Here is a 26,883-nt window from a genome sequence, read left to right on the forward strand (position 1 = left end):
AAGCCCATGCACTAAATGCAGTGACTTCAGGGAGCTTCTCCTGTAGATAAAGGCAATCAGAACCACCACAATAAAAGTTTGGTCTCATCACCAAGCAGAAATAGTGGTTCAGAAGACTAAAGCACTTCCAGTAAAAGTCTCTTTGAAACTGATTACTAAACAAGATATAACAGGCTTTTACTCAAAGTTTACTTTACCATCACATTTTAAAGCTGTAAATTTCAATATATGCACTATTTCCATCAACACATAATTGGATTTACTTCTAATTAACTTATGTTTGACAAAGCACTTAGCTTTAATATACAGATTTAGTCTGTAGTAGCAACAACTGTAAGTGGGCAAGAAATTAATCTTCCTCTTACAAAAATCTTAATGAAGAAAATAATATCCTTAATATTGACTTCCTTACTAGATACAGGACATTTCATGGTTTCTTGTGAAATACATTCTTATTTCATTAATCTGTAGACTACCACAAAAGAAAGTCCTTATGGGTTCTGTATTTAAGGTCTTCATGTTAATTCTAATTTTAAAAATGTGAAATTCATGCTTTATGTAGCATTATTAAAAGAGTTCCAATCCCACACTTCACAGCCTAAATTATTGGATTTTTTGCTAGTAGCTGATGAAAAAACAGCAAAAGTAATTCTTTCTCTTTAATAATCTCACCTTCTGAGCTGCTTTAGAGGGACTCTTGTTTTTGCTTCCTTTGGGTCTTCCTCTTGGTCTTTTAGGAGATGGTTCACCAGTTGGTTCCTAAATACAGGAAGACATGCTGTTGTGGCAAAAGGCTACAACTAACCCAGATGATCTAAAGAATAAACTAAACCGAGAAGTTGCTTTCAACATATGAAATAACAGTTTCATTAAATAACATAAAAGTGCAACATGAAAAATTTAGCAACTCCAGGTAAAGGAAAAAATAAATTTTGCATAATAAAGGAGTTTAATTTCTCTTGCAGTTGCATTAAAAAACTTGTAAAAGTATGTATATTCTAACATATAAGTTATAGCAGGAAGCACATTTTTTAAAGATGGCTATGATTTCCCTCATATAAGAGCAGTTATGTAAAAAATAACAGTTACCCATTTAATTTCAACTGCATTTCATTATAGCAAGATACAATTATCACACGTAGCTTCCAGTACAAACTTTTTGGGGAAAAGAAGTTAAGTACCAGAATATTGCAAAGTAAGATGAGACTACTTTTCTCTCAAGGGGGCAATTTTTTCTGTTGTTCTGCAGTAGGCATTATATTCACACCTATTCTAAAGAAAATTGATTTGTATTAACATGCAAATGTAAATGTCTCTTCAAATAGAACACTAGTAAGCCAAAAAAAACTCGAGCAAAGAAAAATCTGAAACAAAACCCTAACTTGAAAATTAGTCGATAGTGATTATTTTAGCTGTTTTCTTAACTAGTTCCTTTGCCTGCCAGTAAATAACCAGCCCTTAAAACTGGGTATGAATTACTAAGAGTTCAGATTCCAAATATTTATTCAGTGAATCATAAACACCATAAAACTCTTCTAGTCTTGAATATTATAGATTTCATTCAGATTACAGGATGTGGTAGAACTAATTAAGTACAGTTTGTTAACTTTAACCAGTTTAAACCCCTTCAGCTTTCACAATTCCCGGGCAGTTTAAGGGGAGGCTGGCGGGGGGGGACTCCCCAAGTGCTGCAGCTCAGTGGCGAGCCCCGCAGGCACTGCACATCTGGGCTGAGCACGTTGAAGGAGACGCGCTTTTCTTTCACTTCCACACATTCAAATGCTACACGAGGAAAAAAATAAGGAAAAATTAAAAAAAAAAAATTTAAAAAAAAAAAAGAAATATAGAAAGAAAAAAAAATTTGAAAAAGAAAAAAGGAAGCCTTGGCACAAGCCAGCAGAGTCGGTGGGTGCCGGCTGCTGGGGCTGGTCGAGGGTAATCAGGGGGTGAAGCACAAGGGGGACAGAGCCCGCAGCCACCGAACCGATGGAATGTCACCAAGGGCAGAGCGAGGGAACGAGGGGCTCTGATTTTACGGCTCTCCAAAAAGTATTTTCTGTGCAATTTACAGGACTATATCGGTGCGGGGGAGGAGAAGGAAGCAAAGCAGTCGGGCTTCTCCCGGCTCGGGGCTCTGCTGCTCAGCTCTCTCCATGTTTCGAGCCCCGCGAAGGCTCTCGTGGCAGTGGGGCTGATGCCAAATGAATGGGAAGTAAACACGTTTAAAGCCCGCGGAAGCTCGCTTTAAACTGAGCTCCACGGACAGCCCTGCTTCTCAATCGTGACTTCCGAGGGAGGCAGGGAAAAGGCTGCGGGCGGCTCCGCGCTGCCCCCGCCGAGCTGCGGGATTAATTGGTTGCATCCGCAGGCAAAATGCTCCTTCGGCGGCGCCGGCGGAGGGGCTGCAGCGAGCGGGGGCTCCCCCCGGGCCCTCGCCCGGCGGCAGGGGCTGAGCGCGGCTCGGCAGCTCCAGGCGATGCGACAATGGCACTTGGGGAAAGGAAGGGAAGGGGGGTGGGGGTGGGAATAACACACGGAGCTAACAACCTTAGCTCGAATTCAGGTCTTGCAAATCAAAAAGGGGAGCCCAGCGCGTCCCTTTCGGGGCCCAGATGGAAGCTGTGGGTGCGGGTACGGGTGGAAAGGAGCACAGGGCTCCACTCCCCGCGTCCACACACGGCAGCGTTCCCGTCGCCTCGACCTGCCCGGGGAAGCGCCGGGGCAAAGGCAAAAGGTGTTGCAAATACAGGGCAAGCCCCCTCCGGCTACCTCCCCCACCTCCATCGGCAACGGGGGCACCTCTCACCATACGACGAGGGGGGCGAGGGGGGAGGTGGGGAAGGAGGGAAAGCCCGGGGGGGGGGGGGGGGGGTTGGGGGGGAGGAAAAAGGCGGAAAAAAACCCTATGCGATTTTCAAGTCACCCTCCTCTCCCCCAGCCCCAGCATCTAGGGGCAGTTCGGGGGCTGGGCTGGTCAAGATCGGAGGCGGCAGCAGCGCCCGGTGGGACCCGACACATGCACACACACGCGCGCACATAGATTGAGATATTGAGGGCTGAGAGAGGAGGGAGACAGGAGAGCCCCGTTCCCTGCTCCTCGCTTTCGCAATTTCAAAATCAGCTCGAAATGACCCAGCGAGCGCTGGTTGGTCGGAGCCGCGCTGCTCCATGTTCCCCATTTACATTGAAAAGCCCCAGCTCGCTCCCTGCACAATAGTGAAAGTCCCGAGGAGGCTCCGCGGTCAGGCACGGGCAGGCAGCGCCCCATCGCTCCGGGCTCCGGGGTCCCCCCGCCGGGGCGCCCGCCGGAGCCCCTCGCTACGCCTCTGCACCTCCTCGCCGGGAAGCAGCGCACAACAAAGCCCCCCCCGCCCCGTCGCCAGGACTCCTTCACTCGCAGCACAATACGTACATGTACATGCCTATAACACTATAGATCTGCGGCTCTACGTATCTACACGATACTGACTTGTGGTTGTTTCCTGGGTCTGCCTCGTCCTCTCTTCTGAGGCTCTGCGGTTGCAGGTTGCTCCTGGGCAGCAGTGGAAGGCTGACCGGGTCCCTCACCTTGTGCACTCATCGTGACTTCTGCTGCTCAGCCTGAAACCAGTCTCTCCAAAGCACCTTGGAAGGGGGGGGAATCAAAACGAGCTCTTGCTGCTTTTGCTGCTCGCTGCCACCACCACACCGGACGTCCTGGTGCTGCCAAAAAGGAGAAGAGAAGGGGAGGAGGAGGAGGAGGAGGTGATGGTGGTAGTGGTGGTGGTGGTGGTGGAAGAGGAGGGGGAATGAATCTTTCTTACAATTTAGGAATGGTTAGTAACATGAAGCAATTCAAAAGAGGAGGTTAAAAAAAAAAAAAAAAAAGAAAGAAAAAAAAAAAAAAAAAGGAAAGGCAGAGTAAATTGCAACCCTGGAAATGCAAGGAGCGAGGGAAATAGTCCGAGGGTAGTCGGGAGCAAACTAAGAAGAGGAAAAAATGTCCTACAAATTGAAAGCAAGTGGTGGCTATCGCGCTTAGATCGGATCAGGACAAATTAAGATAAGACACACTGGAAATGGACTGAGAACACTGCACAATCTTGCCAGAAGCATGCAACCTGGAAAGACGGGGATTTCGGCAGCAGCGGGAGCAGCGCGCAAAAGGAGCGATCATTTAAAAATAATAATAATAAAACGATTTGGGAGATTGGGAGGGAAAAAAAGGGGGAAGGGGGGGGCGGTCCTGGGTTCGTGTCTGTGATGCGAACTCCTGGGACTGGAAATATTATTATGCGAGTCCTGCCCACGGACTAAACTGGGATGAGGGTTAAGGGAGGGAAAAAAAAATACAAAAACGAAGGAAAAGAAAAGAAAAGCCACCTTTACCCGTGGTTGGAAAAACCAGGAGGGGGCTGTAGGGGAAAAAAAAAAAAAAAAAAAAAAAAAAAAAAAGAGAGAGAGAGAGAGTGAGAGAGGAGGAGGCAGAGCAAAAACCCGGCGATGGGGGGCTGGCGGCCGGCCAGATAAAACACGAGCAGCACGGCAGCCGGGGCAGCGGTGGCGGAGCGCGCCGCCGCCTCACGTGTCCCGCACCGGCCCGGCCGCGCCGGCACCGCGGCTTTAAAGGGCCAGGCCGGGCCCGGCGCCCCGCACGCGCCCGCGGCCACCGCGCGGGGCTGCGCGGCTGCTGCACGTGCGCGCCCCGCCGAACAAAGGCGGCCGGGCCGGGGCCGCCTGGGACGAGCCCGCAAGGGACGAGCCCGCCGTGCTCCGCCCGCGGGGAGCGCCGCTCCCTCTGGGCCCGCGGGGAGCGCCGCTCCCTCTGGGCCCGCGGGGAGCGCGGCTCCCTCTGGGCCCGCGGGGAGCGCGGCTCCCTCTGGGCCCGCGGGGAGCACCGCTCCCTCTGGGCCCGCGGGGAGCGCGGCTCCCTCTGGGCCCGCGGGGAGCGCGGCTCCCTCTGGGCCCGCGGGGAGCACGGCTCTCTCTGGCCCGCGGGGCGGCCGCCGGGCAGGCAGTGCCATCGCGGCGCGGGCTCGGCGCCTGGCGAGGCGGCCGCCGCCGCGGTAAGATGTGGGCGGTGTAACCCGACAGCGGGTCGGAGCTGTCCTGCCGGGAGGGTGACGGCACGCGGAATGACCTTGCGGTGAGCCCTGCCCCGACATTATTCTTCTACGAGCGTGGCGGAGCTGCAGGCTGCGCCTCTTCCCAGAGCCCGTAGGCAGGATGTCCAGCACAGCCCTCTCCCTCCGCCGGTGTTCGGTGCTCTCCCGTGCAAGCCACGGTTAGGCGCCCCTCCACTGCGGCAACAAGGAGATGGCCACAAAGGCCAGGGAAGGACATCCCCCCTCCCTCCGTCTGCGCGTCCCCCCAAAGAAACGTTCACACCTGGGCTTCATGTACAACTTGGGCATTTCCTCCAGTCCCACTCCTCCCACAAGGTCCTGCACGTCGGCTGACAGCCACCCCTGTAGTAACTATCTGGTGACATCCTTTCTCCCCTGCTTAGGGCTGGACAAGCGCAGGAGAGCGCTCAGAAGGAAAAGTTGCATTATCGTATATAGTACTGAAGAGGGCAGAGATACTGCTGCAACACTCCTTGTGCAAGCTGTTGAAATGCAGCCAGTATTCGTGGCACCTTACAAATTCTTATTCCTATTGATAAATAAGTAAACAGGCAGGAAGTTACTACAATCAAACATAGTCATTGACCAGCAAGCACTGTGCTGAGGAGACAGCTGAGTTATTTTCTATGGAATAGAAAAAGTACACTGCAGACAGATGGGCTAAAGAAAGAGTAATCCTAGAACACTTCTAAAGGCTGAAAATATTGCCAAAGTATTCTTAATCCAATCACAAGAATCCCAAAGCCTGCTTTGCTCCCATCCCCAAAAGCAACCAGCTATGGAAGATAGACACAGTCCACCTGTTATATCTAACAGCTATCAGAAAAGCCTTGTAGTCTGACTTCATTTTGTAAAATATTCAGTTCCCATCACACCATGAAGAAATCCATCGAGCCCTACATCTCTTCTATACATCAAAAGAATAAGCTGCTGTATGCGATCAGGATTCCAAGTGGAGATTGTGAAGTCTTTAGTTTGAAGTGTCGCAGCACAGAACTTTTATAACATAGATTAATCTCTTAAAAGCATATTCATGTGTCCATTTCTCTGGAAGAAATTACACGTGATTAGTAAAAGCCTGTTGCTCCAAAACGTCCATCTCTACAGAATCATCCTATATATTAATTGTTCCACTAGTCTTCCCTTGAGCAGTTCTAGTAAAAACTGTATAGTTCAAAGACTTTTTACATACAGCCATAAGCAAATAATTTTCACATGAGATCAGTATTCCTAAGATCACTGTTTGAAAGCTGTTCCAGACAACAAAAGCCTTGATGCTTGCACTGTGCCCAGCACAACAGTTTGCATCTTTCTACAGTCTGACTACAGATAAACCATCATAAGAATCAGTATCCAAGATCTAAATAACTATAAGTCTTTCATTTATTTGAAACTATCCTGATTCTCTCCTTAACCAAAAGTGCTTAGACAATAAATCAATGTGATATTCCCTGTGGCAATTCCTATGTGGATGCAATGCTGTCTAATCAAAAATGTAATTTATATACAGAATACCTTAACCTAGGTAAGCAACATGACATCCAGAACCGAGAAAGCCTTGCTTTCCTCAAGTGGCTGATGGAAGCTGAGGAGCCAAACAGCTCTTTGTTTTTTAACAGGTTCCTTCCCAAAAGAGATGTGGTAGCTGTTCCTTCCACTGTTCCAATCCATCCTCTGACAATAGAGATGTATTTACACAATATTCAGTGCAAACACCAGTGAATACAACTGCATAATTAATCAAAGGGACTACTTACTGCAAAGTCACTGGAGTAGACATAACCTACTTTCCACCAGCTTTGGTCTGAGATTAAAGCATTGGTCTATTAACAGAAGTACTAATTGTCAGTGCTTTTATTTTTTTGTTTTCTGGAACCATTCATAATAGCATAGGAAATTTATAGACATAAAATCTGGCCTGATTTCTAGTCTCCATGACTCTTAAACTCAGGACATTTCCAAAGAAATCAGAGGAACTTCCTAGAAGATTAAGAAGAAGGCAATGAGAAACAATGTGCAGATTTTGCTACCAAAGCCAGAACACTTATAAAAATGGCCATTTGTTATTCTGTAATCAGTGTGATAGCTTGTAGAGGGTTAATTTGCCTCTCTTCCCAGAGGAGATTTTTTAAATTGTGCATTCTAATAGCAGCAGTAATATTTTGCATCAGAACAAAGAATCAAGGTTGCAGGAAAGTATCTTTTAGAATGACAGAAAATTACAGGTTAAATAGGCCTAGGAGATTATAAATAGCAGCAATAATAACTTCCCTTGCTCACTTCTTCATCCATTTCCTCTCTCAAAAGCCCACAGATGCAGAAAAAACCATACTGCATGGTCATGGAGAGGTGTCACCTATAGATAGTAACGTAACATAACCCATAATACATAAGTACAACTAACTACCACCAGTGGAAGTCTGTGAGCTCAGATGGTCTCAGGGGGTAGTGCTTTACACAAGGAGAGAACTTTTTTATTTTTTACAGGCTGCTACTGAAGGTCTGTGATGCCAACTATGTGATAGGAAGCATGTCACCAACTTTATAATGCCTGCTCACTGTGTACATAGGAGGGCAGAGTCAGGACACCCCTCTATTCTGTCTCAAGAGGGTCCTGTTTTCTCCACCCCAGCTCTCATGGAGTGCAAGCTACTCAAAAGGGGCAGTGATAGTAAGTTTAAGGCCTTAGCTCAGGGAAAGCAGCAATTTTTAAACTCTGAAAGAGATCTCTTGCCCGGAATGGGAGAGCGGATGGTAAAATTCAGGAGAGCTTTTTTGACTGTTTGCTCCATATTTCAAGAAGCTTACAGCTCTGCACTGCCTCAGAAAACTCCTTAGAGGAACAGCCTTGGCCTACCAGGGCTAGAGGCTGCCATATCTGAAGGGTTGTATTTTGAGTGGGTATCTCACTTCTGTGGCCAAGCAGAGAAGCCAAAGATATTTATGTAGTTAAAGGCTACAGTGGGTACTGGGAATCTTGATACTCTGCTGCCAGAGAACCAGTCAGTGCAGGAGAAGTACATCTTGCAAACATTGTCTGTATTTGTGGGAAAAGCTAATTTTTGTTTTCCTGGGTTCCTTTAGAAAGTGTTGCCTGTGGAAACACACAGGCAGAAGAGAGAGGAGAAGAGCAGACACATGAACATTGAGTGCACCTATGAGTTGCGCCAGAGTGTATCACCATTCTTTTTATCCAGCTGGTGGGACCAACAACGGCTGTTGCTTCATAATCAGCAACCTGGAGATGGCTCTGAGAATGCTTTAGGGAAGCATGACTGTGACTGACAAAAAAGACCCAGAAAAGAACATTAAGGCTCATGCTCATGCTTTGTCTGCAGTGGCAAATTTCTTCCCTCCTCCAAATTCCCTCCATTGCCAATATGAATGCAGCTGGACAATTGTTAGAGATGTTGGGAGGCATAATATATGAGTTTTCATCTAGTCAGCCATTTGCAGCACTGTGTCAATTAACCCTCCTCAGAGCAGGGTTAACTGATACACTGCTGAAAACGGCTGCTGGAGCTGAAAGCTGTCTATACTAAGATTCCCATTGTTGCTAACTCTGGTGCAGCTGCAGTGGAATCAGTCCACGTGGGATTATTTGGTAACAGTTCTCCAACCTAAAAACTGCTTCAAAATGCAACACAGCCACCTGATGGGCCAAAACACCCTTCCACTGCACCTCAACAGCTATGCACCCAGGCTGTTGCCATTCATAATGGGATTTCTTTCAGTCCAGAAGGTACTTTTTGCATTTCTATATGAAGTACTCAGTGCTTCATCTCAGAAAACTGGTGTTCCTTGTCACCCCCATAGGAATGCCTCTGCTTATTAGCTCTTATTAGCTCTAGACTTGAAGACGTGTGTTGGAAGAGCCAGTTTTCTGTTAGTGTCTTTTCATTGATTCATACACTCAAAAATTTGTCATTTCACATATGAAAACTTTGTGATTTGTTTTTCGTTTTTATTTCTTTATGCAGATCCCATTCTTTAATTTATGGCTGGAGTTCTGGTTCACTAGGAATTTTGCTTTTTTCCCTGTTAACAAGTAAAGCCTTGTTTATGCAGAACAGCACCATGAAGACTCAAAATGATTTCTGAGGGAGTAAAGTTCTATTTTGAATACACAGAGTTGGCAGAATCAGTCCCACTTATTTCCACGTACTTTAGGAAGCAGTTATGAAACATGCTGGTGAAATGGGTGTTTTACCCTCTGCTGAGTAAGACTAATACTCCTTAAAAGCCCCTCTCTATCCTTCTCCCACATCCATGTCCAACACTAACTAAAACAAGGAAGTGTTGTTTGGCATTTGTTACACTTTGGAACCACTATTTATCAGACAGATGCTGGCAGTCAGGTTTTTTTAAGTGCAGTTTCCAAGTGTGAGAATGTTGAAGCCTAGGCTCAGCAAAAATCTCAGTGAAAAACTCCAGTTCACTAAAGCCTCTGATTAATGACAGGCAGGTTTCAATTCAAGCATGGCATCTTATGCAAATACAGAACACAGCTATTTTCAGAATTCTGGGCAAATGCATACGCCTATGAATATTTACAGAGGCTCGACATACCCACGCAGGGAAATGGCAAAGGGGCAGACCCAGAGGAGATGCAATCCATAGCCTCCCAGCTGTAGTGGTGAGCACTAGAGCTTAGCTCAGGGTGTTGGGATGTTGAGCAAAACTGATTTGGCAGAAACTTGGATACAGCTGAGTATTTTGAGAAAGGGGAAAGGAAGTGGCTCACTCTTCCTTCATTCCTGATACTGCTGCTGTGGCTGTTTCTTGCTCCCAGAGATCCCTTTGGACAAAGGGAGTGGGCATGGTAACTGAATTGCCTGCAAAGCAGGAGTGACAGCTGTCTGTGGAAGGAAGGAGCTGCTCCATACTGACTACCCTTTAGCTCAGATTGAGCTGTAGGGATGCACGGTGAGGTTGTCAGATCACAGTTGTTGCACAACTTGGTAAATATGTTTATATGTATGCTTAAATGGTTTTCATTAATCTCCTGAAGGGTTCTTACAAAAACGCTAAACAATTCCCATCCCAAATCCCAGTGGAACTGGATTTCTCTTCTCCCTTACCCCTACTCCTTTTCCCTTTAATATTAGACTCAGTATCTTACATATGGTTTTATATGAAACTCTAATTAAAACTCCTTAAGACTGGCTCATTTTTCTCTGCAATGAGTTCAGTTATTTCTTTTTTATACCTTCCAGAATTTACTATACCATATCTAAATATTGGCTGTAATCCACATGTTTTAGATCATTCTCTATAATGGTGCTGTTGTTATAGAATCCTTTGTGTGTGTGTGAGAAAGAGAGAACACGCATATGTGTTGGAAGCAAGACAGGGTGCATAGAATTGTTTGGAAAGAGAAATCAGAGTATAACAATTCCATAAGGGATTTCTGAACTGATAGCATAAAAGTGATAAACATAGTTGAGCACTGAAATTATAGACCTCCAGTTCATTCAGACTGAACTGTGGGGATGCACCTTCTATGTGTGATAATTAATAGTTCTGATCTCAACATGTTACTCTTCTATATATATACACACTACAAATGTATGGCTCATTCAACTTTTGTTGCTATATAATTTTACGGATCGGATTTATTGTTGTCACATTTGCTTATTTTTACTTGTATTCTAAGTGTAGATCCTTGACCTGAGTCATACCTGTCAGTCAATGGTAAGCAGCATGAAGACAAAACTAAGGCAGCATCTGAAAGTCCTTATTCATTACACCAAAAGCTCATTACCTGCTGGAGACCATACAGAGAACATGCATATGTAGGTTAAATAACTGATCCAAAGAAAAAGCAGGAAAAGCTTCATTTGACAAACCATAAACGTTAACCAAAACATGCAAAAAAAGTCACAGTGTCCTAATGTATGGCTAGAACTTATGAGGAGGAACTGAGAAATGCCTCTGTACTTCCATGACAAAATGAAATCAGTAGCCCTGTTGCAGTGGGTGCCTTTGACTCTTGCCTGTTACTCCACATGTAGAAGACGCATTTAAGTGGCAAACAGATAGACATGGACTGATTTTGTGCCCAGCAAGTGTGTCCTACCTCACAGCCCATCCAGTTCACACTCACAGCAGGCTGAGCGTCCTCATGCACATATGGAGTCACAAGAGCATGGCAAATTTGCTCTCACATTTCTTTCAACTTCTCATTGCAGACAAGTATTAAGACAGCCTGTCAGTGCTGTAAATGCAGACCTCTTTCCCATGTGGAGAAACAACCACCCAGAACAGAGCAGAACAGATGCAGAACACCCTGCACTAGCTATTCCACTCATGTCCCACCCTTGTAGGGCACTGGGCTGGAGATTAGGATATCATTTTCTGCTGGAATTAATTTCACCCAAAGACAGTATACTTACTTTCAATATATATTTTTTCCCCAACAAGCTAAGATAAATTTCTGCTTTGGTCCATTAACAATACTTGTATTTTTAATCAGAATTATTTTGTACTGTATTTTCTTTGGAAATAGAAGTAATACAGTTTATGTGAAATACAAACAAATGAGGGAACCATTTTTACCTAAATGTATGAATAGCATTTTGCAATTTGTCATTGTGATATATTTATCTTTTGAACTTTAAATGAGCTCAGCTGAAAAAAATGTTTCTCTTCGTCACATGACTGGAAAATATATTACACCACAGAAGAATATTGCTGTTTTAGTTTAGAAAATAGAGGCTAGATATAATTTTCCACTATACTTACTTTCACAAAGTATGGAGTAAATTATTTACTCTACAGTAAATTCTTAGTACATATTCCAAAAGGTGGTAAATTCAGCATTCTCGCTTAAATTAATGGATCTTTTGTGAATGTGTGTTAAAACTAAGACCCTTAAGACCTTGTGTTGCCCGCTGAAGCCTTAAAACCACTCTAATATGGCTAGTACAAAACAAATTTCAACAAAATGAAGCCTGGAGGAAGGAAACCAGTTTGGAACAGAAAGACAAAGACTGGCCAGTGGAGTGACAGCAGAGAAGCATCTGAAGGTTTGGGTTTGCTGTCTGTGTGACACCCGTGCCCTTCTAGAGGCGCAGGGTATGCTGGTGAGCACACCAGGGCAGTGTTTGTACCCAGAGCTGCCCAGACGCAGCGGTGCCGCTGGTTTCCAGCCAGGCCTACTGCACCGCGGGCTGCGGCAGCTCCGTGCCCAGGCTCCGCGCCCGCCCTGGCTTCCCTGCACACCCGCACAGTTAAGTCGCTCCCCGCTTCTGAGCTGCCCCAGCAAACGGGGCTGTGGGGAGCGACCTGCAGGCACAGCAGCAGAGACAGCCCTGCAGCTCCCCTGCGCTGGGCGGCAGGAGCAGGCCCGGCTGAGCCGTGAGGGGCGCTCCCAGCAATGGCTGCCGCTCCCAGCCGCCATTTTGCGCTGGGGCCGCTGGGCTGCCACATGCCCGCCGTGTAAGCCTCGTGTGGTGGGAGAGCGGCCACCAGCGAGGGCTGGGCCGCTTGGGAGCTGTGCCTGCTGCCAGAACAATTCATCTGACACATGCCCCCTTCCTCACATGCTCCAGAGCTGTATCCGGGGAAAAAGGCTATGGGAACGGGCTGTGGGCCTGATAAATTGTCCCATGTGCCACAAAAGCTGGCACTCCATAGGATGAAAACCTGTTTCCTACAGTGTATGGTCATTATGTTTCAAACCTGCTGCTCCTTTGATAACTGGGTTGATGTTTTGTCCATTTTCCCTAGTGCGTATCTGGAGTGCAAAGGAAGGTCCAGGGCTTAGAGCATCAGTTGGGAGCTCAGGAAATGGAGGCAATTCCTGTTCATTCTTGCCTGACCTAGGGCAAACCACATACACACAACAACTTGGAAGTGTTTGGATACCTACCTCCCACTTAGCCGAGCAAGAATGAAAATCTGTGCCCTATCAGGAAAACACAGATGTGAGTATTCCCTATCTTCCAGGGCCATTATGAAGATGAAGCCATTTCTGGTCTACAGAAACAAAGGGTAATGGCAGTCATTCAAAAATCATATATATGAGAAAGGGTAGTGCAAACACAGAGGAAATGTTGAGTGGTTACCCAAGGCAAAGAAACATCTTTAGATGTTTCCAGTTATGGCTCAGATTTGGTAAAAATATGTTTAACAAATCTTTATACTTAAAAGCTCTGTCTGAAAACATTCCTAATCTTTTATTTATTTTTTTGAATAATGATATCAGTAAGAGACCATTATATAATCACAAGAAAATTAAAGCTCTCCAGGGCATGATCTTAGCTGTGTAATTAATGAAGGTGGTTAAAAGTACAAAGTGAACCTGAAGCAAAATTTGTACCAGAACCACACCTCATTATGTTTTCCTGCTTAAGTATGTCGTAAATAGAGATGTTTATTACACATCTGCCATTTAAAGTACTTATTACATGCAGTGTTATATTTTATTTAGATTTAAAAATTTAAAAACACATGATGACAACCTGTGTTACTATTAATACAAGCCTGAGGGGCCAGGCTGCACATGCACATTGTGCCTTAGGTTATATTACAGTTCATTCACTCCAGAGTTACAAATCATTTACAGAAGTATATTGTGTAATTAGTGTGCCTAATTTCAGTCCATGGAGTTTCATTGGTGTGAAAGAACAATCAAGCCCTGTATATCCATTCACATTTATTAGACCAAACTTTGTAGCCTGTCCTTGGAGCATCATTCCTTCCTCTGCTTTCAACAGCAAATGGCATTAAAATCTCCAGAACTTCTCAAAGCAAAAGCAGTTATTTGCTTTCCTTATGATTTTTTTTTTCCTTTGATACAGAACTGACTCCAGTGAATGGGCAGAAAGGGCAAGAGATGGTGTACCAGTTATATGCTTCATAATCCTCTCTTCTTCAGGTTTGTTTTCTTGAACAGAGTGCCCTCCTGGACTAGCTCCAGGCTGGCCTTGAAGAAATCTTTCACAGAAAATTATCTTGTCCATAATGCAGAAAATTGTGTCATTCATCCCACTTATGAGACTACTTGCAATTTATCGACAATATTTTTCAAGCACTTTTTCTTGCACTTTTGGTGTAGTACTTAGTAGTACTGTAGGTCCTTCTACCTAACTATTTTAGTTACTGATGGAAGGAAAAAAAACCCATATTAACACAATATAATCCTCTTAATGTTATCCAGAATAGCTTTTCCACATAGCAGTTTAATACACAGAAGTCCAGTGGTAGTTCCAGGGTATATTTCTGTGTGACTGAATATGTATAACAAGTAATGCCTTAAAGATTCTCAGCTCACCTGTAGAATAAAATTCTATATTACCTGTTAGGTTAAAATGAATACCAGAAATTTTGCATAGATTGAGGCTGAATATTGTTTATCCTACCCATTGAAAGGCAATATTCTATATTTATGGAAAAATATAAATGTTTTAATGTGGGAAGGTATTTTCAGGGTATATTTACTTGATTTTGGTCCACTTTTTTATATCATACAAAATAGCCAAAAGTAAGCCACTCTAAACAAGAACTGGTAAAATATATGTGACATACACAGTCTTTAGTGTCTAAATGTATAGTCTGTAAGGATAAATATCTCTACAATAATATGAACTCATTTTTTATGAGTTTATTATTAATTATGAAACTACAGTTTTTTTCTTCATCCTCAAAGCAAAATGTTTAAACTTCTGTCAGTCTAGTACTGAATGTTTTAAATAGAAGCATAAAAGTCACAATTTCATATAGAATTCTTTTATAACAGTGTACCTTATATTTACTAAATGTTAGAATAGGTGCTACATCCATATTAGAATTGGAGAAGTAGTAACTGTATTTTGATTTCTGACAATGTATAAGGTAATATTTGTGCAGTAACATCAGTACAGATGCCTCCATTGAATTGTGCAGGATTCTTGGAGTGTAAATTGTAAAGAAATACCCAAAATCTAGATGCCAGATATTTGAATGTTGCTTTATTGCAAGGGTGTATGTCCTTTAAAACAGAATATAATTATCTGGCATTATACTGTTTGACAGATTCAACACTTTTGTAAATGCATGAAGTTTGTGTGAAGTGAAAAAAAAAAAGAAAATTGATGGAACATTCATGCGTTAATTGGCATAACTAAATAACTAAATAACGGAATAACAGAGCTGCATGAAATATAATACTCTCTTATTTCCAAAAGTCTCTCTCACTCCAACCAAGACACCTTATTTTCACTGAGAATTCAATCCTTCATAGGCTCAGTACTTTGGCCAGGACCCAGCTGAGTAGGTAATTCTGTTCTTTTCAGTGGAGTTACTCACATGCCTAAAATTAAGAAGGAGATTATGTACTTTGATGGACAGCATGCAGAATACTCCAGTTCTTTTCAGAGTCTCATCAGCATGCTGTATACATTGACACTTTGAATTTTGTTTTGCTGTATAGGGCTGTATAGATTTGAAAAGTACAATCAAGAGGGAAACTAATGAAACAAGGAATAAGGAGTTGAAATTCATCTCAGTTTTGATCCAAAAGGGACCACCAGACTGTTTTTGCAAGATTCTGCCACTGCTGTGGTCATCAGAGAAATCAACTGAAACCATCTTAGTTTTGAAGGTAAGTGCTATTTGTATTGCATTACATTAACATTTAGGGCAAGCTGCATGGCTCTACTAATTTTGCAGGGACTTTGTAATCTCAATATAGAGATTGTGTGGGGAAGACAGAAGGGTACAGGAATATTTGTGAAAGACAATTTGATTCTGATGTCATGATTTGATAATTGATTTTGTTCCGTGGGAAAAACAACCTCAGAGTAGTACACTTTTAAAAGAAACCCCTAGTATGTCCTGCAAAATGGATGGCACTTCATCAGCAACCATGTTAAGCCTGCCCTTCAGGACAGGGCAACAATCCACTAAATTTAACCGTACTTGAAAGAATGAAGTCTAAAAAATAATCAGGCTCCTACAAGTAGCTAAGGGAGATCTACATGCATACTCCAAGAGAAGGAAAGTTGGGCAGAATTCAGGTGTAATAGGTTAAATTTGAGAGTAGCCCTTTATCTAAACAGTACAGATGATTGACTGGTCATTTGGAATACCTTCCAAACTTGCTGCAAACCTCCTCTTTTTGTCTGGTAGAGAAAGTCAAATGAGGGACTATTCCCAGCAAAAAGGAGGAAGAAGCCCAGAGGATAACTAACACCCACAGGGAGTGTGTTCAGGCTTCATTAGATACTCACAGCACAGTGTGTATCATTGCTCCCAATTTAGCTGTCATATAAGACTTTAGGGGGTAGGTGGATAGATATAGAACCCATTAGTAAACAGAGCAGGACAGTGTGGGAAACAGTATGAATAAAGCAAAATGGGATTCAAGTGGTCAGTGTTCATGGGTAGGAAGTCCAGTTACAGAAAGTACTTTTTTTTCTTTTCACATTGAAAACAATAGAACAATACACACTGAAGAAACACTTATTAGACGCAAGAAATATGATGTTGCAAAAAGTAATAAAAAGGAGATATAGGGAGTTATTAAAATGGAATATTAAGAGAGGCCAAACCATGTTTCCGTGCTAATTTCCTCTAAGAAATTTTAGAGTGTTGGAAAACTAAGAATTGCCTTTTGGAAGCAACAATCAAGTGTTCTCATGGATTTCCACAGAACAATACTCTGAGACATGATGGACAAGTACAACATAGTAAATGGCTAGACAGACACAGGTGCAGAGTTACTGGCAGCTCTGCTCTGAAAGCAGATCCTTCATTACAGGTCTCGTTGTGGATTTATTATTAACATGCGTTTCCCCTTTCCAATGAGTTTTGCATTTTTATATATTTCTGGAACACTGCTCATGTTCCTGAGATATACTTCTGGAAGAAGATGCCTCAAATTCAAGCAGATGAATGGTAGCCCAAAGACATCTTCTTTTGTATGTTTGTCTTCTCTCGTTGCAGAGAGAGGCGCCTGCAAGAAAAACTGAGTCTCCTTCCTTCGCTTATATTGCCAAGAGTTTTAGCAAAGCAGTGAAATAAATTCCTCAGATAAAAAAAATACTGCCTCTCCTGACAGTTTACAAGATGTTATTATCTTGGGGCCAAAATTTAAAGATTTAACTTGATTCTTATTCTTCCACTCCTTGGGTAGAACTCCATTTATTTTAACAGTTTTGCCTGAGGCAAAACCTCAGGATTCAACTCTTAGAGAATACCAAGTATCTTAAAAATAGTCCTAAATGCAACTAAGATCCTTCAGGCCCAAACCATTCCAGTATCTTAAAAATAGTCCTAAATGCAACTAAGATCCTTCAGGCCCAAACCATTCCAGGGTCTACAGGAGAAATCATCACAAGTCTTTAAGCAAAAAACTGAAACATTATTTAAGCCTGGGAACACTGTTTTAAAGTAACACTCTTTGATGTTCTAGAAAAATGTAAACAAAAGATGTAATTTGTGAGGTTGATAATTGATCACGTTCTCAGAGTGCAAAATAGCCCTACAGGAATATGGTAGAAGTATCTGAAATTACTGTAGGGAAGAAATTTGATCTTATTTTAAACATAATTAAAGCCTTCTGCATCTCCACAAAACCTCTAAAACCGTGGAGATCTCTGATGGTTTACCCTCTGGGGAGAACACACAGATATGAATTTTAATAGTGTCTTTTGGTAATGTGGTGGATAAAGACAAATTGATTACAGCAGTCTGGAAAAAAAGCAGGTGATGTGTTACCAGGGCCACTGGGTTCACGTTTTCCCAGACATGGTGAGGGCCACCCAGATTGTAAAAGAAAGCTGATATCTTTAAAAATTTGATTTGGGGCTTGATATGGCTTTCTTATTTCCGGATACACTGGATTATATCACAAGAAAAATAAGATGTATGGTACAGATTCTGTTCTCATGTACACTAAACCAAAACTAGGCTAAAACTTTTGACACCAATGGATTTGCCTCAGATTTATGCCCAATGGAAGAGCAGTGATGTCCTGATTATAATGTCTGTCATTATTATCTGATAAGCACTGTGAAACCAAAAGAAAGTCTGAGAAATCTGAACTCTGAGATAAATGTTTCTACATATTTGCATGACATACCAAACAGAACGTTCTTGTAGAAGTCCCTTATGAAGATATTTGTGCCTGGTCTCAGAGTACATGGTTATTTAAATTTTGTTTCCAAGAGAAACTAGCTGTGCATTCTGATGGGACATGAAGTGAGTTGTGTGGTGATAACAGTAGGCTCCTTGCACTCTTTCTTTCTAGACCATTTGGATTTCTACTAGGACAATTAGAGACAGACATTTGAACTGAAAAGACAATTCACTAACATGCATGGATATCACTGCAGATAGAAAGAAAGCTGAAAATCCTATTGTTCAATTATCTATCCTTGAACTTTGTCTAGTTTTGCTGATTAATATTTGGTACATGTGGATATATACACACCAGTTCAAGTGTGCACATATGGATCAGGTTGGAATTTGATCTGCTTACAGATCTAGCCACTTTTCAGTACCACAGGTATCCTGCAGCCTGCCACAGTGCCATGAATTTGGTGTGCTGAGGAGCCTCACTTATTCCAGTGCTCCATATTAGCTTTGAAAAGCTTTGATTAGCTTTGACATGGACCCAATCCAAATAAAAACTAATTGTCCGTACAGATGTGTGGCCCTGGAAAGCTCTGCTCAGCTGCATCTAACTGAAAAAAATAAAACACCTCTTTCTGTGCCATGGGAAAGCCGGAAACCTCTACTTTTTCAGATGTGCAGTGTTGTCCTTTAACAGGGCTAGAAATTAAGTAAATCTTTTAAAACAAGCACAAAGAGAGAAGTCCTGAGTTGTCATCCTGTCTGTCAAGACCATTCATATTTCTGAGTTAATGTTAAGTAGTCCCCATCTAGATCACAGCACCTATACTGAAAACAGCAAGTGGAACTTCCTGAACCACTAGAACAAAGTCATGCTTAGCCTTAGATTCTTACGCTTTGCAATGGCACAACCCTTACAGGAAGAGTAGAAAAGCCCATCTTCTCCCTCATTCCAGTAGTCTTTCATCTGACAGTTGGATTGCCTGGCTGCAAGGCAATTCTCTTGGGTATGAAACCCCACCAGCAGAGCTGGGGGTCTTTTGTGTCAGATGTGTGTGCTCAAGCCATTGTATCAAAGGCAAGATGGCAAGGCTACCAGAACTGGAAACTTGTTTCAGAAGAGAAATGAACTGTGCTGGGTCCTGAAGAAAGGACGCTGATAACCTACTTTAAGAAGTGCCAGGCTCCAGATGTAGAGTGAATGGAAACAGTTCCTACAGACTTTATGAGATCCACTGGGGAGTAGGTGTACATTATTAACTATGTCTTTAAAATTTCTCAACTGGCCAATTCCAAGCTTCTAGAGCAGCTTGTCAGTTTTTTTGAAAGCCAATTGTTGCCCTACTGCAGAGGGAACCTATGCATCTAGCACAGAACGAGCACCCAGGACTAGATGTCAGAAGGCTGGTGTTGCAAGAATTATCTTTTAAGTACCTAAATCCTCAGTGGATCTGACCTTCTGCATCTGTGAACCATTTTGAACACCAAACCACTAGCCTAAATTCTTCAGGTCTTGCAGAATGGTGACTGAAAGGATCTAGGTTACTCAGCTTGCATTTACAAAGGTGTGCTGGCTTAGCTGCACATGTCCACAAGTTGTAGGTATCCCAGGAGTCTGTTTGCATTCCTTTGTCTACCCAAGGAACCTGAGATACAAATAGACAGATATTTAATTTTATTTGGTTTGGGATTTCCCATGCAATGCCTGAAAGAACACAGGTCTGTAATGGCGACTTTTCTTCTGAGTTACAAGTCAGTGACATATCCTTATATAAATCCTATTCTTTTATACAAATAGGAGCTAAAAATGCTTAGCTGGTATGATATAACTTAGTATCAATCTTTTGATCCAAAGCTCATTTTATTGTATATTCAAAATAGATTATATATTTTAAAATATGCTTAATCTGCATCAACCTTTCTCCTCAATAAAATGCAATATAGTAACTCACCTTTAGAACAGCAGAAATTTTTCATTTTGTAATAAGAATCAGTCCATGGTAAACAAGGAGATAATGGTGTTTTCCTACACAACAGAGTGAGGCTTTCACATGAGAAACTAAACTGAGAGAGGACATGGCTAGGCACACAGAAATTGTTTAAGAACAGATGCTGATGTCTTTTCTGATAGATTTGAAAGACTGGGACTTCCTGGCTTCAGAGAGTGACTCAAAAAACAATCAAGACTAATTGAAGTGATACTATGTAAGATCTGTTTGTCATATACTTATATATCATGGTATGATTTTACAGCTTATTTGCAATCTAGCAGAGTTTATACAATTAAAACAATGATCAGTTGATATAGTATGACAACAAAAATCAACACAATAAAAATGTCTCCATGACTTAAAGATGCAAGGATATGAGTTTCCCACAGAGCTGTGGCAAAGAATCTGTGAATTACAGTGGGTTTTTTCCTTCTTTGGTATTTTGCTGTTGAGCTAAAACATTGGCTAGTTTCTCCTATCCCATTCCAGCCCTGGATAGCTGTACTCATTACAGAGCTAGCCATAACATGTTAGCATCTAGGCTGCTGTTTTTCAGGGATGTTGCCAGAAACACTGACAAGAACTGCTATACCATGGCTTTAAAATTATCAGAAAGAAACTAAGGAGCACAGTCGCATCTCCCAGAAGGTCATTGGCTGATGAAGGATCACAAACCCAAACAGAAGGAAGCTTGATGTCGATTTACTGGCATATAATGCTCCCTGTGCTTAATTGTTTAGATCAAACACTGGTAACTTCCAATACAATAAGTTCAGCTTCACAAGTTGAAGGTTTGTATTTCTTCAGCTCTCATTCTTTCTTCAGTGTTTTAAACTGGTTGTATATATGGTTAAAACCATCTAGTTGCTTTCTTTGTGCTTGCTAAGTTCATGGTCTGAAACTTGCAGCAATCTGTTCCTTTACCTGTTTACCACATTAAGTCACATTGCAAAATCCACTCACATTTGAGTGACCTTCAGTTACACTGGAGAGTAAGCATCATATTTGTCTTACCAGCATTGGTCACTACTTCATGCAGCCTGTAAAAAGACACACAATAAACAGTTCCTGTCTTGTCATTTGTTTTAGCTGGATCTCCCATCTGACAGACATTCCAACGAATTACCCATCTATGCCCTGCTTTCTTGCCTTTATAGCTCAGAGTTCAGCTTTGATCAACCTATCAGTTGCTTTGACAAGCTATCATAAAGGAAGAAAAAAAAGCCACACAGCTATAATTACACCTTGCTCTTTCAGAAAATGTGACCAGCTTTCAAAAGCTATCCAACACTGTGAGAACCTCACTGACGTAACAGCACTGCTGCCAGAAAACTAGCAGAAGCAAAATTAGCCAACTGAGAATATTCGTGAACTTTGAGAGAGAGAACTGGAGACCTGTCTTTGAGGAGCGCAGCAGAAGTAATACAGTTCTGTAGTATGGTTTTCCTGTGATGAACTAGCTGTTCCAAAAGGCTCCATACTTTCAGAGTCTGCCAAAGCTGACTGAAGGAAACATCCAGTCAAAGTCTGTAACTTAGGACCAAGTTTTCCAATTGCTTGGGCAGTTTCTGACTTGTACAGGTAGCAGTAAAGAGCAATGGATTCATATTTCACAAAGCTCAGGTAAAATGCAAACATGGATGAGGGTCTCCTGAGAAAACTTTGTGGAGTTTGCATGTACTTTTTCTCTCTTTGACAATACTAGCAGTAATCTGCAAGGAGTTCTTTCTTCGCTCCCTCACTGGTTTTTGACTGGCTTATGTTTACAGAATCAAAATCAGAATCATTGAGGAGAGATGGGGAAAGCATGAAAACTGAGGTAAAGCAAACAGGTAATTAACAACCTTTGTTGGTACCAAACAAAACCTTACCCATGAGCTTTTGTTTACATCCCCCGTGTACTATTTGCTCTGTCTCTCATTTTTTACAATCCTACAGATGAGTTAACTGAGAGGATCTATCTCTATAAAATAGGGAATCCATTTTAGTGGGTTGACTGAGTTAGTTGGCTAGTCCTCCCATTGGAGCAATTTGCTAACAGCAGGAGTGTATCCAGCAAAATGTAGCTCTTCACACAGACCTCCCAAGTTGTCCCATTTCTCTATCAGAGAAACTTTTGTGAGGCCTGGGGAAGGGAGAGTCCTTCTGTAAAAATATAAATAAAAATGCCATGTCTAGGTGGAACCCTGGAAAAATTCCATGGAAGACTATCTCATTATGAACTCTTTCCCTACACACTGTACGCTAATCTGAAATATTAAAGAGCAAGACACAATACTAGCAGGGAAAGCAGAGAGGCTTCAAGTAAGTGGGATCCAGACTCATTTACTTTTGCTTTTTCAGATTATCTAGGAGATCTTGGGTGAGAGACACAGCTGCTGTGCCTCATTTTCTCCTCAGAAAATAAAAAATAATTAATGCTAGTGATGTGCCTCCCAGAACCATCTGAAGAGATAATTTACTAGGATTTATAAAAATCTTGTGAGGAGCAATGTATTTTTTAAATAAATAAAGTGAGTGTAGCCCATACTCCAAGTGGCTAGTGCAATACACAGAACAAGGATTAGCCTGTAAACTATAATCCTTAACATTATTCTGTATGATGTGCAGTGTTCTGCTCAGAGATGCTATCTTGTTGTCGGCACTTTTCTTCAAAATAGTTACACTATAAAATCTATCTCAAATCAGCTGTCTGAGCAGGAATTGAATGTGTTTGGTTTGCAATTGTTTTGAAGGTTTCTAAACCCTGATAGTTCCCCCAGAGAATTGCATTTGCTTTAGGCAATCCTTAAAGCTAGCAAGAGGAGAGCTACACAAAGGCAGATTTGAGGCTGTTAAAATGGTTATATTGGGTTGTGCATTTGACTTGGCTTTCAGGAGAATAAAATGGTTTATATGGGTGTGGGTGAGAGAATAACTTAAAAGTGGGAGTTGTGCACCTGAACTACTAAGCTATTTGTCTCTGTGTTCCTTAATACCTAGTTTCTGTCTCCAAAAATGCACACAGGAGTATTTTCAGGCTAAGGATATATTATAGTCTCTCATCAGTTAAACAAGTGGGACTGAAAAATACCAGGTTTTCACTATTTCTTTTCTCTAATGCCTGTTTCAATAGAGATATGAGTTCTGGGAGCACTGTATGACTTCATGCTTTTTTTTTTATTTTTAATTTTTTCCCCAGAAGTAATGATAAAGAAGTAACATGAAAGACTAGCCTGAACAAAATCTTCGAACTAGAAGATGAACCAGATAACAGATACACATTTCCCAATTCACTGCTATTTGTTCTTGTGAATTTTTGGCAAAGCAAGTGCTCCCTTGAGTTCCCAGATGCCCTATTCAATTGCACAACCCAAAGTACGGGCAACTTTTCACAAAAAAAGGAAATAGGAAAATAGAATCTATGAATCACCATTTCTGAGTGCAAGGACGTTTTAAATTCATTTTGGTTTATATTTAAGAAAAAAATTTGCATACAAACTTGCCAGAATGTATGTTAGTCAAAATGTACTATGCTCCCCTAGAAGGAGCTGGGGAGGGAGAATATGAACTGCAACATTCCCTGGGCTTCTGCAATACTGCATCTGCTCTCAATTAAAGTGAAATGTGGTTTCTAGGACTGTATCTATAGTATTTATCTTACAACCATTTTTTAAGAATTATTTTGCAATGATTTTATGAATTGCAATTGCAGCTTAAAGAAAGGGGTGTTACAGTAGTGACCATATTGTCTCCATATTCTTTCTGTTAAGAATCCCAGTACATATCATGTTACTGTCAGAGATTTAAGGAACCATCTATGAAGTACCAGGACGTGAACAAGATTTAAATAATTAAATCCACTACATCCATGGAAGATACTCTCTATTGAGGAACAAAAGGAGGGAAAATGTACATGCTTCCAAAAGCCTAGAGAAAGACACCTGGCAAACCACTGTCACTAGCTTCTGCACAGTGGAAAACAAACACAGACAAGCTTTGAACTTAAAACTCTTAAGTGCATAAAATAGGGCTACATTCTTCTACGTAATTTTTTCCATCCCCCTTCATCTGAAGCCAGTGGGGAACTTCCATCTCAGTTAGTGACCAGCTCAAACATTAATATGCAAGGTTAAGAAAGGGCATTCTGTTTAAGAAGGATAAAATCTACCAATCAATTCTAATTCAATCCCAAATAGTTCCCAGAAACAGATCTATTCATACCTGCCATGTGAAATCACTGCTCGCAGCATATGGCAGCTGTCAGATGATCTATGTTATAGCATAGTTTCTGCTTTCCCCTGACTCTGAGTGGTTTATTAATATTTACCAGCTTTGTGTGAAAGGGGTGGTTACAGCCAAAATTAATTCCTTCTGCCCTTTCTCTTGTCAGCCCTACCAAAATATTACCCCTCCTGTATGGTGTATGGTACAACCAGGTAGCTCTGCTAGCTGCTGAGCAAGGTAAAAATACCCACCTTATGCTTATGATGTAGGGCAAAAAGAAGACCCCAAACCAAATATTGAGAGTTCCCTTATCCACCCCCAGCATCATTCCACACTAGCAGATGTTGTCCTCTCAGGTATCCTGCAACTCAAAACATTCATAGAGTCTAACTGGGCATGCTCAGCCCCACCCACAGAAACTGGACTATAAGAACAGCAAAACTAGAGAATATGAGTGCTTGAAAACTCCAGAGGGCATAGGTACTTCTGATGAAGCAACCTTTAGAGGCAGACATGAGGGTCCAGAATGAGCAGGGTTGGTGGGTCAGTTTGACAGCCAGCTCCTCTTGTTCTTTGGACAGATCACAGATGTGTCCCAAGAATCTAATCAGGATAATCCTTTGCCAGGTATATGTCAATTACAGAATATAAAACATAAAAATCAAGCCTCCAAAGCTCTAATAGGTGCAGTAACAGAGGAAAAAATACTTTGTGTTCTGATCTGCTTTTAAGGATTAGCCCCGCCAACAAAACCACAGAAATGTCAACAAGCCCATCACTTAACCAATATGAGGTCTGCAAAACTGTACTGAACTAGTTTAATTCATATAGTTTTGGAAAAAAGGGTTAGTCCAGAAATGTTTCCCCAATAGAAGCGTAAATTATCCACAATATTTAGGCAGAAGGCTGTGCAGTAGACATGTCCATATAATCAGGCATTCCGATTTTTGAATGGTTGAGAACATTCTGTTTTTTCATAGCAGCCACTACAGAGAAAAAGGTAGTGACCACTTGTTACCAGTCAGTGTGAAAGTTAGTACTCTTCCCAACCCAGCAATCCAAGGTCACTGGCCAGCTTAATATTAAAAAGATAACTTCACAAAGCTGTGTGCTGCATTACTATTGAAACAATAACTTCTAATTACAGCACAGCATATTAGAGCTCCTTTGCTGTCACTAAAAATATTTTGGAAGATGAAATAGTTGAGAATTTCTATATTCCAGAGAAAGGGCAAAGAAGCAGAAAAAGCAGGCAGCAGTTAGTGGTTTCAGATGGCCCTTCCCACTTGAATTGTTAGTACCTGACACTTTTTCAGCCACCCATTATTAACATTTACAGACTACAGTAGTAGACTGCTACACTGATGTCACAGAAGAAAATAATTAACATTTCTCAAGCAGCTGAAGCAGTGAAAAAAAGAGAAAAATTCATGTCAACAGATGTGTTTTACCACTAATGATCATGAAACCATGATAGTTTTAATTGCTTAGACTTCCCCTTATAATAAGGTCACCATAAATTGTTGACTAAATAAAAAATAACATCAATATACATAACACTGAAAGCAGATGACTGAGATTTTTGAACCAGAAGCCATTGCTGGAAAAGGACAAATGCTTTTGAGAGCTGGTCACCTATTTGCTAGATATATTGTTTTAAAAATAAATCTATGGTTCATGGCAACTAGATAATTTCTTTCAAGGCTCTGAATGTGCTCCAACCAATTTGTAAAGAGCGGTCCTATACTGAAATTGGCCATTGACAGAAAACAAAATGGGAGACAATTCAGCAACTTCCAGAGTACCAGTTTAACTAGTCAAATAAGTTTGCTTATAGGTCCCAGTCCTGCAAGAATCTAAGAGTAATAAGTCCTTGGTCTCAACAGAATTTGAGGAGGATAAGCACCTTGAAGGTTCAGTTCTTAAGACAAAAAATAAGTCAGAAGAAAACTTTCATGAGGACCTATGAAGATTGTAAAAACATTTAGCAAAATGTGAAGCAATTGGGATAATTTAGAGGAGTGCTGCAAATATTTATTCTCAAGGTAAAGAACCCACCCATTCATATTTAAAATATTCATTGATTTTGCTGCTTCTTTTCTCGACTGCGGTTTTAGCTGTCTCAAGGGGATGCCACAACTGGCAGACTTCTAAAACTAGTGGATTTACCAAAATTACAGCCCCAGAATCTTTCCTGTTTCTCCCTATTTAGCAAAAATTACAGCAGGCAGACATAAATAAACATATTTCTATGTGTGTTAGATTTATCGAATCTTAATCTCTGTTTATATTCTCTTCATACTCTAGTAATTGACATTCCTGTAATGTATCCTACTTTGTCACAGTGACAAGAGACTGAGTGGACCAGACAAACTTTTTAAAGGCAGTAAGTGAGATCATATTAATTGAAGCACTCTTCCACTTGAGACCTTCATACAATTAAAAAAAATAATGCTCTGAAGTCTATATACTTAATGTGTTCCACAAAAGCCACCAACAATAAACTTATTTATAAACAATCT

At 41.7% G+C, this 26,883-nt stretch overlaps 1 protein-coding gene and 1 long non-coding RNA gene across 10 annotated transcripts in view; one reads left to right on the forward strand and one right to left on the reverse strand.

Moving 5' to 3' along the window:
- The window catches only part of HMGA2 (high mobility group AT-hook 2), a 118,497-nt gene extending 105,736 nt beyond the window's left edge, over positions 1 to 12,761 (reverse strand). Inside the window, exons 1-3 of one of the 7 annotated variants that reach the window (XM_086884513.1) lie at positions 12,638 to 12,761; positions 3,470 to 3,702; positions 673 to 759 (exon numbers count right to left, since the gene is read on the reverse strand). In XM_086884513.1, coding sequence (XP_086740639.1) covers positions 673 to 759; positions 3,470 to 3,580 — 198 coding nt within the window. In that variant the 5' untranslated portion in view covers positions 3,581 to 3,702; positions 12,638 to 12,761. Of the gene's footprint in view, positions 1 to 672; positions 760 to 2,069; positions 2,194 to 3,469; positions 3,888 to 4,100; positions 4,155 to 4,368; positions 4,574 to 5,119; positions 5,284 to 12,637 lie in introns of those variants that run through there. The other 6 variants (XM_086884515.1, XM_086884512.1, XM_086884511.1 and 3 more) reach the window with 6 other exon arrangements.
- LOC111932566 (uncharacterized) lies at positions 12,226 to 26,883 on the forward strand. Of its 3 annotated transcripts, XR_015285543.1 has the most exons (8): positions 12,226 to 12,336; positions 12,837 to 13,033; positions 13,910 to 13,986; positions 15,520 to 15,690; positions 20,712 to 20,946; positions 21,245 to 21,987; positions 26,199 to 26,406; positions 26,707 to 26,883. It is a non-coding gene; the product is annotated as an uncharacterized LOC111932566 (long non-coding RNA). The 3 variants fall into 3 exon arrangements; XR_015285544.1 differs by lacking the exons at positions 12,226 to 12,336; positions 26,199 to 26,406; positions 26,707 to 26,883 and adding an exon at positions 23,337 to 25,788 and having other exon boundaries at positions 12,747 to 13,033; XR_002866224.2 differs by lacking the exons at positions 20,712 to 20,946; positions 21,245 to 21,987; positions 26,199 to 26,406; positions 26,707 to 26,883 and adding an exon at positions 17,034 to 20,121.

This window comes from Cyanistes caeruleus, chromosome 4 (genome assembly GCF_971803275.1).
Source record: "Cyanistes caeruleus chromosome 4, bCyaCae1.hap1.1, whole genome shotgun sequence".
In the NCBI taxonomy this organism is placed as follows: domain Eukaryota; kingdom Metazoa; phylum Chordata; class Aves; order Passeriformes; family Paridae; genus Cyanistes; species Cyanistes caeruleus.